At 28.4% G+C, this 18,314-nt stretch overlaps 1 protein-coding gene across 2 annotated transcripts; it reads right to left on the reverse strand.

Annotated features, from left to right (window-relative positions):
* Positions 1–714: 714 nt before the first annotated feature.
* Positions 715–5,121, reverse strand: LOC130976015 (AT-hook motif nuclear-localized protein 9-like). 2 transcript variants are annotated; one of them, XM_057900749.1, is made up of 6 exons: positions 4,702–5,121; positions 3,233–3,732; positions 2,662–2,729; positions 1,945–2,076; positions 1,478–1,639; positions 715–1,207 (listed from the first exon to the last, which is right to left on the reverse strand). In XM_057900749.1, exons 2-6 carry the CDS (start codon positions 3,633–3,635, stop codon positions 971–973), a joined length of 1,002 nt encoding a protein of 333 aa, XP_057756732.1. In that variant the 5' UTR covers positions 3,636–3,732; positions 4,702–5,121; the 3' UTR covers positions 715–970. The 2 variants fall into 2 exon arrangements, with proteins under 2 accessions (XP_057756732.1, XP_057756731.1); XM_057900748.1 differs by having other exon boundaries at positions 3,233–3,717; positions 4,702–5,120.
* Between the last annotated feature and the right edge of the window lie 13,193 nt (positions 5,122–18,314).

Below are 18,314 nucleotides of genomic sequence, written 5' to 3' on the forward strand. Positions count from 1 at the left end.
CACCCCCTGTGGCATTATCCAATGCATGTGGGGGTCGCCAAAATTGTTGACCAGTAAATGGATTTGATGCAAAATCAAGATTCTCCACTATGTTATCAAAACTTCAATTTCTTCTTTCTGTAATTGATTGCTAGATAGCTGTACCTTTTAAATTCACTAACTAATCATAAATTATGTACTCTTTTAACACTAACAAGGTTAGCTACTAGCTTGAGTTATCTATAAATTAGATATGGAAATATTGTCACATGAAAAACAAGATAAACTTTTTTTTTATGGACTCAAATTGCCTTGTAAATCAAACGGACACATTAAACATACATTCATCCAATGGTAGACAACTATATATTAATTAAATTTATGAAGAAAAAATGAAAACAAGTAACTTTCTTAAAATATTAGAAAAGGACCATGATTTGAATACCCTCTTGTTTGTAATGTTTTTAGTTAACACTAATTTGATCTTGAATGAACATTGGATCACTAGGATTCACTATTGCCATATCATTAGCGCTAAACATTCACATTCCCTACAGTTTTCATATCATGTTTTCGGCTTCTTAATCTAAATCCTAGATCTTAAATCCAAAAATAATTCGGAGAAAAATTCACACTGACATTACATGTCATAATTGATTCTCTTGACCCACCTAAATCACATGATGCCATCTTTTTCCCATTTTTAAGATAAGATAAAAATTGCAACATTACCAATTAAGAAACATGAAATTAAAATTCCTCACAACTACAAAAATATGAGTAAAAAGTACAAACCCAAGTCAAAATAATGGGTGGATAAGTTAGACTTATCAATTTGCAAAAGTCAGCTTTGCTTCTACTCTGTTGTTGCTACTTCCCATTCTGTCATTAAATACTACAAGAAAAATTAGATGAGCAACCATGAACCATGAACCATGAACCATCAACCTTGAAATATATACACACTACTAGTGTATATAAAAATAAATTGTCACCCACGCATTAAATCAATGTCAACATGGGAATTACGCATGTCCAAGGGACGCGACGCCGGCCACGGACTCAAAGATGGGGTTGGAGTAAGATTTTGATTCGGCGAAATGCTGTTTAGTGCAACCGGATTGTGAATCGGTTGGTGGTCCGACTCCATAGCAGCTTCTACCCCTTCTGTGCTTTCCTTTTTCTTCTTTGTTCTTGATCCACCCCATATAAAGCTTCCAACTATCACCTATAGTCATGACTAGTTTAGTCTATAGCAACCAAAAAATATACCAAAGGAGAATAGGAATAGATCTAATCTAACATCATAAATCTTCCAAATTCTAGTACTTAGAAAGAAATCTTTCATTTAATTGTAGTAATGAGATATATTCAATAGAGTAAATCCCCAAAATGATCCTCATCGATTTTAAACCGGACAAATTAGTCTCTAACAAAATGAACTGTTAAATGGATTTTACTTTATTCAATGTTATGGAAGCATTGAAATTGTTGTTACCTGAACAGGACTTGATGCAATGAGCACTCCCCCAACTCCTCCACCAATGACTCGTCCGTCAGGACTAGCAAGGGAAACAGTTAGTCCGCCAGTTCGATTGCGTGATCCAGCATTATCAGTAAGCAAGTAAGAGCCTGACAGGCACAATATCTCGAAACGCCCCTACAAAGGCCAAATAGTTCACCAATAGTTTAATATGCATATATGAATATATAACTAATTTATCATGGAATCCTACAAAGGAGTAGAATGCATGCTAAGATAAATTTGTGACATGGGGAAGCATGGTGCCATATATGCATGGATATGCAGATGCATATGCTGGAGAATGCATTATTTTTCTTTTTGCAACGAAGTTCGGTTGGACTTTGAAAGTTGGATTCAGTTAACAAAGTTCAAAATCATACCCAGAGCTTTAAAATAGAAGAAAATTAACGAAACCAATCATGATCTTAGATAGTGCAAACCTCATATGTGACTGAGCCACCGGAAGTTGAAGGTTGGCGAAGTGTGACAGTGGAAACAGCACCGGTGGCAGACAAAATAAACACAAATCTAGACCCCTGCTGAGAAAATGCCATAATTTTCGTTGCAATGTCCTACAGAAAAAGAAAAACAAAGTTCAAAAGAATAATTCTCCAATATTTAGATAAATGTCAGAAAATATGGCTCAAACCAACAAGGTTCAAGGTTGAATATCTTGAATGCGAGAAAACAATGCCACATTATTTTATTGTAATGGTATAAATAAGAAGATATGCTAAGTATTTTATACATAGCTTTATAACTAATTCAAGAGACCAATTGTACACAGTGCTTTTTTCACAGCATCAAATGCCAAACTTTGGCTGCCAATATACTTATATCGATATTTTACTTAAAATTTCATGTAATTGAAAGAAAATACATAATTCAGAAATTTATAATATTTGTTCATAAATACAAAATTCTTTTAGGATTCTTGTTGCTTTAAAAGTCTTGTGATAGTGGTGCGTAATAGTATATGAAGAACAATAAAAAAGGCAGCCTGATGCATAGCGCAAGGTCCGGGGAAGGACCACACCCAAAAGGTATGATATAGGCAGCCGAAGCTGATGTTTGCATCAGTGGCTGACTCAACAGGTTAATAGGTTAGTGATGACCACAATTTCTTATTGAAATCCAAAAAGAAAAAGGTGACATACTTCTCCACTTGCTATGTTGATGACATGAGGAGTGAATCCCATCCCGGCCGAACCAGAAATCATCTCACCTGCAAATAAGTAATCCACAAAGTTATCATAAACAGTAAGTTCTAAATCAGGTATTATTAGATGTTCACCAGCTTGGAGTGTAATAAAAATGTATGGTATACAATTTATGTAATTGTATACCGAGTTAGAAATTTCATCATTACGGAAAGTATATTAACAACAAGAAGCTTTTCCATTGGGTGGAGTCAGCTACGTAGATCAAACTATTCCACAGCTCTTATCATAAACCATGTTTATAATCAGGTTACTAATAGGCTCTTTTAATGGTTACATCTTCATTCTTTTCTAGATCTCTTCCATTTGATCATCTTACTTAGCTTTTCTGCGTCTTCTTGTTACATGATCAAATCACCTAAGGCAGCTACAAATATATATAAAAGTAATAATATTCAACTCCAAATATTTAAACACTAAAAATTTGAAACCATGTAACACTTTTAGCTTCAACCAACAATCATATTTAACACAATTAAGACTAAAAGGTGGAAACAGAGATTTCTACCAAGTGATGCCAATTGCTGTTTCTTCCCAGTCCCAGGGGGCCGTCCTCGGCCCCGTTTCTGGCCTGGTGTTGTCATGGCTCCGGGATGACTCAACGAAGTTGGTGTAAGAGCCAACACAGTTCCATCAGTCCCATATTTCCTTGGCCTTCCTCTCTTCCTTTTGACAGGTTCCCCAGGCGGTACCCCCGGAGGAGCACCAACATTGACACCGTGGGTCGAAATCCCTGAAGATTCTAGCTGTATAGTGGATCCAATTGATCCACCACTGCCAATGCCGGATTGAAATGGTAGGTTGGGGCTAGACAGCGACCGGATTCCGGCCGAAAACTCCGGCTGTGCTCCAGAACCAGGTATTCCTCTCTGCTGCATATAGTAAGATGCCATTTGGTCCCCATGATCCATGCATTTACTTCAATTGACTTATTCCACAAGAAAACCTTCAAAGCCCCAAATACTCAAATAGTCCAAAACTTACCACCAAGTTCTGTTCTCAAATGCACTTAAATATAAATTTTAGGTACAAAACAAAATCATCAAAAGGAAAAAATTATAGGAAATTAAATGTGTACATTGACCAATTAAAGTGGCCAAAAAGATAAATTAAAAAATAGCTTAAAATAAATAAACTGTAAAGCAAAGTCCTTGATATCAAACTAACATTCTTCCTAGAGAGATTCACAATGATGGTTTAACACAAAAATTAATTTACATTTTAAGGATAAGGAAAGGGACTAAAGACTCATATGCATCCACACATATATAAGACAAGAATAAAGTAGAAGATAGATTAGAGAAAATGATGGAAAACCAAGAAGGTATCATCCACACAAACAAGGGAATCAGTCATCAAAAACAGTGTGTGTATACATACACTATATACACACACACACACTCTTTCTCTTAAGGTTAAAATGAGACAAAAGGAATAAAACAAGCTATTTTTACAGCTGACCAAACTATTAAGAATTAAGAAACAAGAAAGAAGCTTCATGTTGAAGATAAGGACCATATGAACATAAAATTGGTCCATTCTTACCAACTTCCACTATAAACCTTAAACACTAAGCAATTTTCCAAGGCAACCACATGTGCATGATCCGTTACAGATAAGGCTTCAATATTTCAATGTAAACACTCAAAAAAATCTCAAAAAGAAAAGAAAAGAAAGATAATGAACAATGAAAAAAATTACTTCAAGTCAATGCCATAAATGCTTTTAAACCCAGGTTCAAAATAAGTGCACTAAACACCACAGCATACAGTAAAGGAGCTAAAAACTCGCATAGAAGAAAACTTGTAAAGTTACAAACTTTGGTGAATTGTGGTGAAAGTAAGAACAGTTACAACACCCCATTTACATGGAAAAGATAATGCAACATGGGCTTCAAAGTGCATGAAGAAGAAGAAGAAGAAGAAGAAGAAGAAGAAGAAGAAGAAGAAGAAGAAGAAGAAAAGAGATCATGCTTACATTTTTGTGGACAAGATCAAAAAGGGTGTGTGTGATGCAAACCCAAAAGTTGTTCCAACCTGTGAAGAAGAAGAAAAAGGAAGCTAGAGTTTTTTTTTTTTTAGTAGAAAAAAAAAATGTTACAACAGTCTTTGTTTTTCTCTCTCCTTATTCTCTGTGGTGCAAAGGTGTTGCACTTGCAGAGAGTGAAAGAAGCAAGCTTTCCAAAGCAAAAACTATTCTACAACAATGGAAAATAATAAGGGAAAACAAAACAAGGAAAAATTAAGAAAGAAAAGGGAAATGAGAAATGGTATTGTTTTTTTCAGCTACACAAGCATAAGTCCTTATCTAGTTGCATTTTTTTGTAGGGCTGTGCTCAATTTCTCTCTCTAAAAATATCTTCTTTTTTTTGGTTTATCTCTCCTCCTTCTTGGGGTTTTGATGATGATGCAATGTGATGTTTCTGAGATTTATGAGAGAGATTAGGAAGCAAACAAAACTTGAACAAAAAAAAAAACCGAAAAAAAAAGCCCTTCTTGTTTTGGATAATGCTTAGTATTTTATTTTAGATAAAATCATAATTTTGAATTTTTTAATTAGATAACAATAATAATTTAATTTTCTGTAATAATAATTTTATACATTCATATCATTTATTAAAATATTTTGTGTTTTAATTTGTTGATTTTGAAAAACATATTGAAATGAATACAGAATACTTCCTCTATTTTAATATTGAAAAAAAAGTATTCTTAAAAAGTAAATAAAATATCATTGCATTACTGTTTAGTGTATTAAAAATATATAAAAACATATTCTTTATTAAAAAAGTTATTTATAATTTTTTAACGTTATTTGTAATTTTTAACTAAAGTTACAAAATTTGTTAAAAAAATATATTTTTATCGTTTTTTTTTTTTTACTAAAGATAAGAGACTCAAATTTACAATCTTTTAATTGAGTATGAAAAAACTATGTCATTTAAACTATTAATCATTGGCTGTACCGCTCTTTAATACACTATTAAATCTAAAAAAAAATATTATATGTATTATCTTTGTATACACTCCTCTTAATATATACTTTTGATATTAACCTGATTGGATAATAAGAAAAGATAAAAAAAATTATCTTTGTTATTATTAACAAATATATATACACGATAAACATGAATAGGAAAAGTAGTATAGATATTGTTTTTCTTAAATATATTTTTTTATAATATTAAAAATGAACTTTTTTTTTCATTTTTTTACTGTTTACAATTACTTCATAACTTAAAAATAAAAAATCTACAACCAACATATATAAAAAAAAATAAAGTATTAAATTGATTTTTTACGTTTAAACATTTTTTGTTCTTAAGATTTAAAGTGTCTTATTTGAATTTAAAAAAAATTCAGTCAACTGTGAAGTCAAAGTTAAATAATTAACGAAATGTCCTACATAACATCAATATAAGAACAAGATCAATAATTTGGAGAACAAGTACAAGTTCTAAAGGCACAAAATCAAACGTAGATATATTAATACATTTATTTATCATTCTCCTTAGTTTTATAAAAAATATTTCATTTAAATTATAAAAAAAATAATAAATAAATATATTAATACATCTACGATTAATTTTATATCTCTGGAGTTTATATTTGTTTTTTATATTATCAATCTTGTTCTTATATTTCAGTCATATAACATATTCTATTAATTATTTAATTTTGACTTCATAATAAAATTATATTAAAAATAAATAAAAATTTTTTAAATTCAAATAAAAAAATACTTTAAATTTTAAGAATAAAATAAAATTACATCCAAATATAAACAACTAATCTAATATTTTATTCCAAAAAAATAGTGTATAACAACATTTTCATTAAAAAAAATATCATGTGAGGAAAATAAAGAATTAAAGGTAGAGAATAAATGAATATGAGGGTTTAATGAGGGGGGACTGTGGTGGGGAAGTTTAGGTCCATAGGGATTATCAAAAGAAAAGGGTCTATGAGTCTATGGCTATCTATATCCACTTGCCCTGTTGTGTAGCATTATTCATCTGCATCTCCCCCCACTCTTATAAGGGTGTTCTTGCCCTTTGGTTTACCCTCAATATATATCATCTTATATTCAAGTGCTTTTTTGTTCACAAAAACAATTTTTTTTTTTTACAAGTTGTATATTTAGTTTTCGGGTAAACCACTAAAAATAAATTTAAATTATTTTATCACAAATAAAAATATTTTTAAATTTTATTATTGATAAAAATATTATTAAATTATTTAAAAATATGACAAAAATATACATCTACAAACTTAGACGTTCTATGTTAACAAAAAAGAGTAATATAACAAACAAAATTTTTATCAAAATTTAGAATTATTTTTGTCGAGATTAAAATAATTTGAATGATTTTTTTGTTTATCCTTAATTTTAACAATATTTATATTTAGAATAATTTAATTTTGACTTTTTGAAAATCATTAAATATTATTTAGTGTATATATATTAAAAAGAGAGCCTTTATATTTTAATCTTTTACGCATATATAATAAAAGAAAAATTAAATTATCTTATTATCTTAATCCAGTTACGTGTTTATTCTTTCTCAATTACATTTAAATGGTTACAAGTTGAAGTATTTTAAATTTTATATATAATATATTATTTAGAATTTGAAATAAAAAATTGATATAACTTGTTATTATTTATGTGATAAAATATTAAAAATTATTTGAATTATTTTATTATTGACAAAAATATTCTCAAATTTTATTATAATAAAAATATTTTTAAATTATTTAAAAGCATGACAAAAATGTAAATTTATAAACTAAAATATTATACATTAACAGAAAAGAGTAATATAACCAAAAAAAATGATATGACAAATAAAATTCTGACATTAGTAAGTAAATCATATTATAGTTTGTTGCTAATTGAGCAGATATTTAATCACAATTGGATATTTTATTATAATTTTATATTATTTGAAGATAATTCGAATATATTTTTTATGGTTAATTCTTATTTGTAAAACTTTCTATAACGATTTAGTAAAAAAAATTATAATAGTTAAAATTTTGATTTAATTTTTAAAAGTTTTTAATATTATAGTTTTAAATGATCCAATCATTTTTATAAAACTTTTATTAAATTGAATAATTTTATAATTTAATTTATTTTTTAGTTTTATGTAAAATGTAGATTTTTGTTTAGCACGATGGATTTGCAAGTTTGTTGAAATAGTAAATGGTTGTTGAAGTGTAAATGGGTTTTGGGGCATACACGAAATAATGCTGACTTAGTTGTGAGTGTTGTTTGCATGTGACTTGTTTATGTCTCACTTTCTGAGTAGTGAGGCCCACAAAGCAACTCAACTCAGAAAATATCTTCTGAAAAAAGTAAAGTACAGCTCATCCTAACTCTCCATCACACAAACAACCACCCTCTTCTCCCTTTCCTTCCAACAAAGAATCTATTGCCTCTTCATATTCCACATCACTCATCAATTCCATCATAATCTCATCTCATCTCATCTCATCTCATCTCGTCTCAATACTTCCATTTCAAATTTTCAAATTTCAATCACTATATCTAATTATTATATAAATAAAGTTTTTTTCAAATATACCAATCCACTAATATTTTAATAAATTTTAACCGTTAATCTTAATTATATATATTATATATTTTTTTATAACTAAAATTAACAGTTAAAAATTACTGAAATACTAATATATTAATATACTTAAAATTTTTTTCTATAAATAATAGTTAATTTTATAGTGTCTTTCATTTTAATTTTTATTTAATTTATTTTTTATAATAATTTTAAATATTTAAAATTTTTAATTTTATACTTTTAAATTTCAAATTAATTATTTAATTTTTTGATAATTAAACAATAACTTTTATATACTATAACAAACACTATAAATAATAGGATAAAAAACGTAAAATAAAATAAAACTTTTACAGAATAAGGATCCTCTTATATAAAAATGTAAAGTAATTAAAAATTCTATATATAGATATATTCTCTCTCTTCTATTCACAATATTTGTCTTATTTGTATTTTTTAAATTTAAAAAAATATTTTATTATATTATTTAAGTAGTATTAATTTTATTTTTTTAATTTATTCTTTAAATTAATCATAATAATATAATTTTAAGGAAATCACATCTTTTACAGAAAGGAGAAATATAATTAGTTGTATTAGTATCCCAAAAATTTTTATTTTACTTGGTTTGTGTTTTTTTTTATTTTAGAACAATTATTATAAGAGTTTAATTTTGATGTCATTGTAAAGCGTTTTACATAATCGTGCAATTATATCTGTTCTTTTAGATGATCATTCATGGCCTAGGACTGCATATGAATCGGATAATATCCGCATATCTATGGTAATTATCTGCATTCAATCCGAATTTTGTGGGTACTATCCGATCCGCACTATGGTAGGATTGGATTGCGAATTTGACAGTGATATCCGCGGATTCGATCTGCATATCCACATATTCGCACGTCTCGTATAAATAACATAGTTTGTGATATCTTATTTTTAATTTTTTATGTTGTATTTTAACTTAGGATAATTAAACTTAGATTTTGTGTTATTATTTTTTTGTTATTCAAAAGAATTTTTATTAATAATATTTTAGGAGTAAATAGGTTTAGACAGATGAAAAAATGAATTTTCTGGACATTTTTTTATAAAAACAGCCAAACAGGACCTTAAAATAGTTTTTTTAATTTTGAATTATGCGCATATACCTGATATTCAATCCGATCTGCAGATTAGATTGGATTGGGTCCAACATGAAAAAATGCGAATATTGTATCCGATCTGATCCGATGAGTATTGTGTGGATCGAACAGAATTATAGGCTATATCCGATCCAATGTGATATGTGTGCAGTCCTAATTCATGCCGTCAATATAAAAGGTAGTTATTACTTATTTTTATTAATGTATTGTTACGTAATTAGATGCATGTATAAAATTATTTTACACTGACAATGTATTAAAATTAAATTTTTATTATAAAATGTAAAAGGTATTTGTTTTGAGAACTATCACTATCTTTGGTTTGATAGAAAATGAGTAGAAAGAAAATGAATGAAAAGAAAATGGGTAGAAAATGATATTTTCTTTTGTTTGGTTACGAAAAAAAATAGAAAAGAAAGAAAATTTTAGTGTGGTCCCACTAAAAAATTTTTCTTTCCATCACAAGGAAGAAAACTAGAAAAAAAGTGTTATATTTTTGTATTTCCAACACTACCCTTAGTTATATTATTATTAACAAATATTAATATAAATTTAGTTTTACTATATTATTATAATAGAAATTTGTATTTAAATATTATATATATTAGATAAATAATTTAAATTAAATATATAAAATTATAATATTTTATAATATTTATAAAATATAATAAAATATGAATAAATAAAAATATTTATTTATTTTATGATAAGGGTATTAACATAATTTTATACTATTATGATTTTCTTTCTTTTTACTTTTCTTTCCATCCAAACAAAAGAAAATTTTTCCTCTATTTTCTTTCCATCTATTTTTTATTCATCCAAACAACACACAAATAACTTAACTTTTCTTTTCATTTTCTTTCCTCTTATTTTCTTTCTTCTTATTTTCTTTCCAACATCCAAACAAACCTATGTGTATATATTATTATTCCAAAAGTAAGAGATTTATATTTTTTGAACTTGTTATCTAAAAACAGTAATACACATCTTTTTTGCTTTTTCTATATATAGTTACCATGTGCATATATAAATTTTAAAATTAATTGTTAACATAGCATTTTTTGTATATGCAAAAAATTGTATCATCTTATCTATGTTATTTATATTATTAATTATAATAAAAAATGTGATTTTATAATAAAATTAAGATATAATAATATAATATGAAATTTTATGTCACAAAACTTATTATCTTAGTTTGTCAATATTTGGTATATATTTTGTTATGAGAGAGTCTAGGCAATAATTAGTTTTTTAGCTAATATATACTTAATAATCTCATTTTCCTTTTATCTCTCTCTACTTTCTCTCCTTTGTTGACTATGGATCCATGCGCATTAACTACATGATTTCCTTGTTTTCTTGAATGCTAGATACATATCAGCTTTAAAACTCGAGTTTATTTGGTTATTATATTATATTGTTTAAAATAATTCATTTTTCAGTGTGTTCGTTATAATAAAAAATATTTTTAGTGATAATAATATAATAGTTAATATATATTTTATTTAACTTATATTTTTGTAATAATTATATATTTATCGTTGTTATTATATATAATTATAATGGTAATAATATACTTTTTGTTGTTATTAAAATTTTTTTATCAATAATTATATAATTATTACTAAAATTTTTAATAAAAAATATAAGATATTTAATATCTAATTACTAAAAAATATATTAGCAGCTATTTTTATTATCACTAAAAACAAAATAAATAACCCCTAAAATATTTTTCTAGTAGTGTTGACAAATTTTGAATAGTAAAAATATTAAAAGGATTTTTTACTTAAAGGATTTTTTACTTAAAAAAAGATATTTTAATACATTAAATAAACAAGATGTATTTATATATTGTAATACTTAAACATAATTGATAAATAAAAAATAATTTTTTTAAAGTTATAATTTATAATTTTTTTTAAAGATTTTTTTACTTTAAAAAAAGATATTTTAACATAATAAATCAACAAAAAATATTTGTATATTGTAGTACCCAAAAATAATTGAGAGCTAAAAAAATATTTTTATATGAAATATTTAAATATCAAATTATTTTTATTTCTCTAAAAAATCTTTAAAAAGATTCAATAAAAAAATATTTTCTTAAAAATTCATCTAAATAAATCCTAAATTAATTATGCCATAAGTTGTATAATATATGCTCAAAAGAATTATGTTATTTATACATACTTAGACATAAATATGTTTAATAATTAAATTAATCCAATAATGCGGATAAAAATTAGGTATCCAAATTCCATTTCCCAAAATTAAGTAGGTTTTTTTCAAACTAATTAAATGTTGTTATGAACAAAACAATATATCAATTTAAATAGATTCTATTTACTTTTTCAACATATATTTTGACAAACTTAATAAACCTTAAAATTAGCATCCAAGTACATATAGTTAAATATATTGATTTGTTGTCATTTAACTAAATGACAATTATTTTATTACCTTACTAGGTTGTTATCATCGCGATAAAAGTGATTGAACTTTATGTAGTTTAAAACTAAGGAATTCGCTTTTAAATCTATTTTATTTTAAGGTAAAGTGTGTTATACTCTAACCAATAATTAGGTGTTATCATTTTATTATATAAAGCTAAGAGATCCTAACTTGTCGTCATTGTAACTCGGGCAGGTAGTTAATTATTTAAAGCATAACTATGATATCAATCATGGCCATACAATAAAATGAATATAAATTAGCATTAAGCTAAAAACTTAAAAAAAAAATACAAAACAGAACAAATCATCAATCCAAATAAGGAGACAATATATATATATATATATATATATATATATATATATATATATATATATATATATATATATATTGAGTACTATTACTAATTTCTATCTATTTTTTTAACTAATTATGAATTAACATTCTAGCTTCTTGTCTAATTTTAAGTACGTTATACCATTTATCTCAAAGATTTAAATTATTAAGCAAAAATAATACATGATGAATTAGCTAGTATATAATTTGTTAACTGAATTTAAAGCTTAAACTAGTAGATAGAGAAATATAAATTGTTATATATTTAACATTATTTACTTGGAAAAAATTAATTTGACAACTACAAGTTAAATAACAATCAATAACTATGAAGAAGAAAAAGAGAGTTAAAATTTCCACTAAAGAGTAAAAAGTATTAAGGATTATATAAAGCAATCGTTTAATTTGTTAAGGCTAAATCTAATTCATTTGAAATGAAATCTGATTTATTAGAATAACTTTAGCATTATTACTATATTAGATGGTATCTTTCATTATCATTAATAAATTTTTATATTTGAGTTGTTCTAATCTAAGGTTTATAATGATTATTTTAAGTAGACCGGACGGAAAATGCTAGTCCTATAATTTAGAAGTGAAAAACGATCAATAACTACACTTAAAAATCCCTCCAAATATATATTAAACTTTTTTTCAAAAAAAAATATATATGTTAGGTGTATATATGTAATCTTGTTAATTTGGGAAAAATAGTGTGAATAAATGTTTTTCTGCTAAATTCCAACCAAATTCCACTCTGTAATCCTCATTTTGATATATATAGAAATTTTTTGTAATTCTAACTAAGTTAATTGTAATTGAGAACTGATCTAAAACTTATTTAGCTTGTACACATAGAGGTGAATGCAGATCGGATTGGATCGGATATGGCCAAAATTTCAATTCGATTCGCACTTAAATCCTCGGATCCAATATCCACCTTTTAAGTTTGGATCCGATTGCGGATCGAATCAGATATCGGATATATCCGCAAAACACAAAAATATTTTTAAAAGCTTATTTTTATTAAAAAACATCAATAAATTTATTTTTTTATTCTTTTAAATATATTTATTCTTAAAATAATATTAAATATATTTTTCTTAAATAATAAATTAAAACAATACAATATATATAATAATTATTAATTAAAATAAAATATAAAAAAATATTTATTTATTTATTTTTTTATTTTTAAGGATATCTACACAAAATTCGTAATCCAATCTTATCAGTGTGCGGATCGAATCTGATCCGATTTGATAACTTTGCGAATCAAATCCATATTCGTAATTTTAGGATCAAATTCGAATAAACACCACAGGTATACAGATCAGATTCGTTCTATAAACACTCTTATATACACATACATATAGTAGTATTACATTATATTTAATTGTTCTGCATGACTCCCCTTATATGTAAAGAATTAATGCCAAAGAATTCAATCCTAGTCCATCATATTTAGGAAAATAATTGCTTATCATCCATTGTCAACTACTCTATAAAGGGGTATAGAGTGGTCACATACACAATATCCAAAAAAAAAATTCATTCATATTTATAATCATTTTTATAAGCAATATAAGTAAATTAATAATTAATTTATAATTAGAATCAAACTTTTTCATAATTATAACTAAACTCAATGATCATATATAAACAAATTTTAATTCTCTATTTATTGTAATTTTGTATCAATAGTTTAAGTTTAGAATTTAAAATTTAAAATATTTTTTATTTTTAATAATAAGTTTATTTTCAAAGAATATTGTATTTTTTTTCGAAATCATTAACATTTGCCGTACTAATTCATAATTTGTATCAAACTGTAGTCTATAACAAAATTAAAGCTAGTGTTTCATGTGAATTTAATATTAAAAAAATAAAACATAAAAAAAAGATATTTGAATATATTAAGTCAGTATTAACTTTGGGATAAAGTGAAGATGTAATAAATGGGATTCTTGATTTGACCCACATGGCATCACATATTAGATTCTTCATATCCAAATATGGAATGACTTGTATTGTAAGATATGCTACAGAATAAATAATAATCCTAACTTTATAAGATCCAACTTTAATGATTTTTTATATTGGGGTTTTGCCCACGACCAAATTTAGTGTCGTCCTTGTTATCACCTAGGATTTTCCAGATGAAAAATAAAATTAGAATGGAAAATATGAAGTCATTGTCCATATTCATTGGATCCTTTGGATATAATAATAGGTCTGATTTTCACTTCGACAAGGACAACGTTTTCACTCTACAATTCCAAATTCCTTGGAGGTTACTATAGCCAAATCTTCATTTTCTTTATTTAAATTTCTAAGTGATTTCATTTATAACGCATAACGAGGCTCATTTTTTTCGTTATAGATTTGGTATTAGTATTGTGCAATAAAATGGATACATGGATAAAATTTTTTCTGTTATAATTTTTTCAGGTATTCATCGTTTTTCTTTGAAGATAAAGACGTTTCTTGCAATCCATTATGTAAGACCCGGTTAATTAACGGCTAATTAGTTCATAAATGAGAATTTATTCTAAAAAGTTCAAAATGTGATTTTTATGACTAAATGTGATAGAGGAGATTGAGACGAGAATTTCGATACCAATTTTATAGAATTCGGACCAATATTGGATCGAACAGACCAAACCGGGCCAACCGGATCCAAAGTGGGCCCTTGACCCAATTAAACTAAACCAAAATCCTAATTTTCAGCACTCTCTCTCCTCATTTGATACACACACGCGCTGAAATGGAGGCCATGGAGGGAAGAACACTCTCTCAAGTTTTCTCTCTCCCTTGATCTTCAAACCACCATAACTTTTGATCTAGAGCTCCGATTGCCGCACCGTTTGCAGCCACGTGTTCACCGCGGAGAGCTCTACAAAACTCATACAATCAATCTTTAGGTAAGCCACGTTTTGCTCTTCAAATTTCCAGCTTTGATTTCGAGTTTCATGAGCAAAAATGTTGAGATTTTGGGCTCTTTGATGTTATAGGACCCAACTCTCTTGAAGGAGAAGGTTAATCTTGTCTCTTTGGATCTTAGGTATGGTAAGATTCTCAACCCTAGTGTAAATTATTATTCTATGATGTTTGGGTATTGAGATGTTGTGTATGGGTATGATGATTGTGGCTTAGGTTGTGTATGTGTGAATATTGGAGCTTGATTGGTGATTTTGAAAAGCTTGAAAAAGGATTTGGTGGTGAAAAATCTGTTCTTGGAAGTGTTGAGACCTTGAGAGCTTGAGAAAAAAGTGGTTTAGAAGTGCTCCGGTTGAGTTTGGGAAATCGGCTAAGGTATGGTTTCGGTTTCCCGTATCTAATATGTAATGTGGTAGGAAATACTTAGGCTAGAGGCCCTGATAGGCATTGAATTGTTGATATTGTTGAATGGTTGATATATATGATGTGGTCATATATGTGATGATGATTATTGATGCCTTGATGGTATGATGTATGAGAAACATAGTTGTCAGAACCGAACCGGTAATCGAACCGGTCAAGTCACTGGGTCACTGGGTCACTGGTTCAACCGATTGACTCGGTATTATGCAAATAAAAAATAAAAATAGAAAAAAACTTAAAATTAAATTTTGAAATACATATTTTTACTAACATTTTAAGAACAATTAAGTCGAATTCTATAAATAACTAATACAAAAATAGACATATAATTAGTTCATACTACTATATAGTATCTTAATTAGACACAATAAGAACAACAATCTATGAATTATATCCAAAGAATAATTTCAAAGTCTAAATATTTTTATATAATTAAATAATTATATAAATTTTTTTTCTCAGAATAAATAATTTTTATTTAATTTTTATATTCATTATTATTTTTTATTTTAAAATTAATTAATCTGTACTTCAATCAAAAAATAATTAATTTAAAAAATATTGAGTTAAGTATTTCCATGTATATATATATATATATATATATATATATATATATATATTAGTTATAAAAAATTGAAATATATATTATAAAAAGCATTAACAAGACTAAAGAAATGGGTTAATGTAGTGGTTGTCAACTTGGTCTTCAATTCAGAAGACCCAAGTTCGACTCCTACTCTCCGCAATGAATTTTTCCAAAATTCACAACCCGCATGCTGACGTCAGCGTGACGTCATCGGCATGCGGGCTGACCGTTGACTGGATCGGTTCGGCTCCGGTTTGTGTCGGTTTGAGCCGGTTTAATCGGTTCGTACCGGTTTTGACCGGTTCATTTCCTTAAACGGTCCTGACGTCATCGGCATGCGGGTTGACCGTTGACTGGATCGGTTCGGCTCCGGTTTGTGTCGGTTTGAGCCGGTTTAATCGGTTCGTACCGGTTTTGACCGGTTCATTTCCTTAAACGGTCAATATACCAAACCGGACCGGTACAAGGCCCGGTTCACCGATTTTCCGGTCGAACCGACTGGTCCGGTCCGGTTTTTACAACTATGATGAGAAATATGCATGTTGTGGTATATGCTTGATGATTGATTAAGGTTGAATTATGAGTGAAACAATGTTGATGGTGGGTATGATATTGATTATGTACAATGATGGTTGATTGGGAATGGTGTTGTTGAAATTGGCATGAAGAAGAGTATATGATGTGTCAATGTGTTTGAGTTTGAGCCACTTGGATGAAGTGGATTAAAATGATGGGATAGTGATTTTGTGAATTATGGTAAAATGTCAATGTGTGAGTTGAGGAGGCTTGATGTTGACTTTAATATATTTTGATTGATTTCAAAGAAAATGGATGAAATTGGCATGTTTTGATTAATTTTGAAAAGAGTTGAAAGTGGCTTGTTTTGAAAATGGCACTTTGTGGTTTTGTATAAAAACATGGTTTTTGGGCATACTTTGACGGGACATAACTTGGACTACGGATCTCCGTTTTGTGCCAAATCTGTTTAGAAATGAAATTGGATCCGGGATGTCCATGTCGTTCGAAGAACAGGCGAAAAACGATTTAAAATGAGAAAGTTATGTCCGTCGGAAGATTGGGGGTTGAATTTGTGAATTCTGTAGCTTTTAACTTAGAAAAATTTTAGCAGAATAATCCCCCGCGCATATGCGCACTTGGCGCGTATGCGCCGTTCTTCTCGAAAGCGCCATCCACGTGTGCGTGTATGTGCTGCAGCCAATGCCCATCTATTTTCCCGAAAGTTGTGCCAACTTTGTGCCTGGGGCGCAAATGCACCCACGCGTACGCGTGGTTGACGCGTGCGCGTCGTTGGGCATTTTTGAATTCGCGCGTCCGCGTGAAGGGCGCTTACGCGCCGATGAGTTTTGTGGCCATTCACGCGTACGCGTGGAGTACGCGAGCGCGTGGATCTATTTTCATCTCAAAGTTGATTTTTGAGTTTTAAAAAGCCAAATTTCATACTTCGAAGCCTCCGATCTCACCACTTATGTCTTAAATCATTATGATATGCCTAGCTATGAAAAAAGGAGCTAGTGGATGTGGTAACTTGCGAGTGAAGCAAGGGAAAAATGAATGATCAATGAGGATTAAAGATGATTATGTGAGATGTGGAGGATGGCGGTGGAAGTGCTTATTATGCCATGGGCCAAAGGGCCGTAATTGTTAATGAATTGGCTAGTTATGGATTTAACCGTGAGTCGGATGGCTAGATTATTGCCGTGTTATGGCGGAGCCATGATTATGGCTAAGTATAAATGCATATATGCTGTTGAATGAATTGTGAATGTTGCACTTCCACTGTTGGAGATGAGAGTTTCCCTGGAAGGAAGCAAGTGGCTAGCCACCACGTATTCCAGGTTGAGACTCGAAACTCTTTTGACCCTATGCCGTCAGGGTGGCCGGACACTGTGAAAGCCCTGGATGAGCTCACCTCCGTAAATATTCACCAGTGAGGGTGATGGATATGGATCATGATTATGATCAAGTTTATATTGAGTATAACTCGAGTTGGGGAGACACGACAGAGGGACAGTCCAATGGTTAGCTACCAGGACTTGTCGGGTTGGCTCTAAAATCGACAGATGATATCATCAGCCATTAGAGATAGGCATTCATC

The sequence above is a fragment of the Arachis stenosperma genome, chromosome 4 (assembly GCF_014773155.1).
Source record: "Arachis stenosperma cultivar V10309 chromosome 4, arast.V10309.gnm1.PFL2, whole genome shotgun sequence".
Lineage (NCBI taxonomy): Eukaryota > Viridiplantae > Streptophyta > Magnoliopsida > Fabales > Fabaceae > Arachis > Arachis stenosperma.

What these genes read in the sequence shown, in the direction of transcription:
- LOC130976015 (XM_057900749.1), bottom strand. Translation starts at nt 3,635, where the DNA reads ATGGATCATGGGGACCAAATGGCATCTTACTATATGCAGCAGAGAGGA. An exon ending in TCAACATAGCAAGTGGAGAA is followed by an intron (nt 2,077 to 2,661) that starts GTATGTCACCTT and finishes CTTTTTCTGTAG; the next exon opens with GACATTGCAACGAAAATTAT. An exon ending in TTGCATCAAGTCCTGTTCAG is followed by an intron (nt 1,208 to 1,477) that starts GTAACAACAATT and finishes TCATGACTATAG; the next exon opens with GTGATAGTTGGAAGCTTTAT.